The sequence below is a fragment of the Centrocercus urophasianus genome, unplaced genomic scaffold (genome assembly GCF_019232065.1).
Source record: "Centrocercus urophasianus isolate 14NV4802_14NV808 unplaced genomic scaffold, USGS_Curo_1.0 seq_786, whole genome shotgun sequence".
NCBI lineage: Eukaryota > Metazoa > Chordata > Aves > Galliformes > Phasianidae > Centrocercus > Centrocercus urophasianus.
This window is the reverse complement of record NW_024885406.1, coordinates 1-1500: the sequence shown is the minus strand read 5'-3', so window position 1 is coordinate 1500 and position 1500 is coordinate 1. Positions and strand designations below refer to the sequence as shown.

Genomic DNA, 1500 nt, shown 5'->3' with positions numbered 1-1500 from the left:
TCCTTGCTTAAATCTAGTTCTGAATGAGTGAAGTGTTCTTTTCTGTTTTGCTTAGCTACGTGAAGGGCTACTATGCTTTTGGACTCATGGAATCAAACTTTTTTGATCGTGCAGAGAAGCTTGCCCGTGAGGTAAACTGCCCGTTCTTGATGGTGAAATGTTTTTAGAGTTGTTAGTCATGTGCTCCCTATCTCTGAGTGCTGTTTTGCACAAATGCTGTAAACTGACTCTTCATTATTGCAATTTTTAGTAGAAGTAGGAAAGAGCTACCGGAAATGCTCAGTTTCATAGGAAACTGTTAATAACTATCCCTTAGTAGGATTCCTTCGTCTATGCCTTTTGCTGCATCCCCCTAAGTGTAGCTGGCTGTTAATTTCTAGTAAAGAATGTTAAATTGATTTATTGTAATCTGCTCTTGACAGTTCATTCTGTCATTTTTTTTTTCTTTTTTCCAGACACGTAGTCATGGATTAGTGAGCAGCTGGGTGTACAGTGTTCCTGGGGATCAAAATTAGTCTGCATATACCCTTTTTATAACGATAGTAGTTGTGTTTGATCTTCTGCAGTCTTCAGGATTATTGCTGTTGCCTTGTGGTCTTGGATGGAGTTAATCTCTAATGGGTGTCTTGGCAAGGTTCTGTTGCATCAGGGGCAGATGAAACTGCTACTCACTAACCTTACAAAATGGCTAAGATACTGTGGCAATTGGAGCAAGAAGGAGTTACTTACTCCGTATTCAGTTCTGGCTGTGGTCTTGAAGAAAAAGCACTTGCTTGCAAGGAACTGTTGTAGACTGTATTATGCCTGTGCATGCAACTCTTTCATGGCCAGTTCTGACGTATGTCTGTGGAATGAAATGTTGTTGGATAAGCTTCATTGAATCCTGCATTCTGAAGCTGTTTTGCACATGTTCACCTCTGTGCAGTAGAATTCAGGAAATTAACCAGAAAACTTTTTCTTCCTTTCTGTCCAAGTCAGTCTTTCAGGTGTAGCTGGTTGGAGCAGGCCAGGGTTGTACCTAACATCCAGCCAGTAAAATTAGTCTCTTGTTTCCCTGTCATCAGTAATAAATGGTTATTTGCCAGTTTGAGAGAATCATCACGTTTTCCTTTTTTCACTCGTAGGCTTTGGATGTAGAGCGGACAGATGCGTGGTCTGTTCATACTGTAGCTCACGTAAATGAAATGAAAGCAGAGGTGGAGAAAGGGTTGGCGTTCATGAAGGAAACAGAAGACAACTGGAAGGTAAGCTTTGTCACAGCATCTCTGAAAAATATCTTTGTAGGTCGTCTTTGCCTGCTCCAGCCAAGTCCTGCAGTTCTTCATCTCATTCCTTTCTGCCTGTGTATGTGTTACAAGCAATGCAAGTTTCAGAAATGAGTAGAAGACTTCACTTGAGGTGCTGTTATCCATGCTGATTTTGAAGCAAGAGGCAGAAAAATGTCCGTTCTGAAAGGCACGTGCTCTGGACCACTTCAAGCCATCTTTACTGAGATTACTC

The 1500-nt window shown here is 41.3% G+C and overlaps 1 protein-coding gene across 1 annotated transcript in view; it reads left to right on the top strand.

Annotated features, from left to right (window-relative positions):
- LOC122171046 (tetratricopeptide repeat protein 38-like) overlaps positions 1-1457 on the top strand; it is a 6845-nt gene extending 5388 nt beyond the window's left edge. Inside the window, exons 6-7 of the mRNA XM_042838374.1 lie at positions 56-131; positions 1125-1457. Of these exons, the coding sequence (XP_042694308.1) occupies positions 56-131; positions 1125-1379 (331 nt within the window). The 3' untranslated portion in view covers positions 1380-1457. The remainder of the gene's footprint in view (positions 1-55; positions 132-1124) is intronic.
- The last annotated feature ends 43 nt before the right edge of the window (positions 1458-1500 follow it).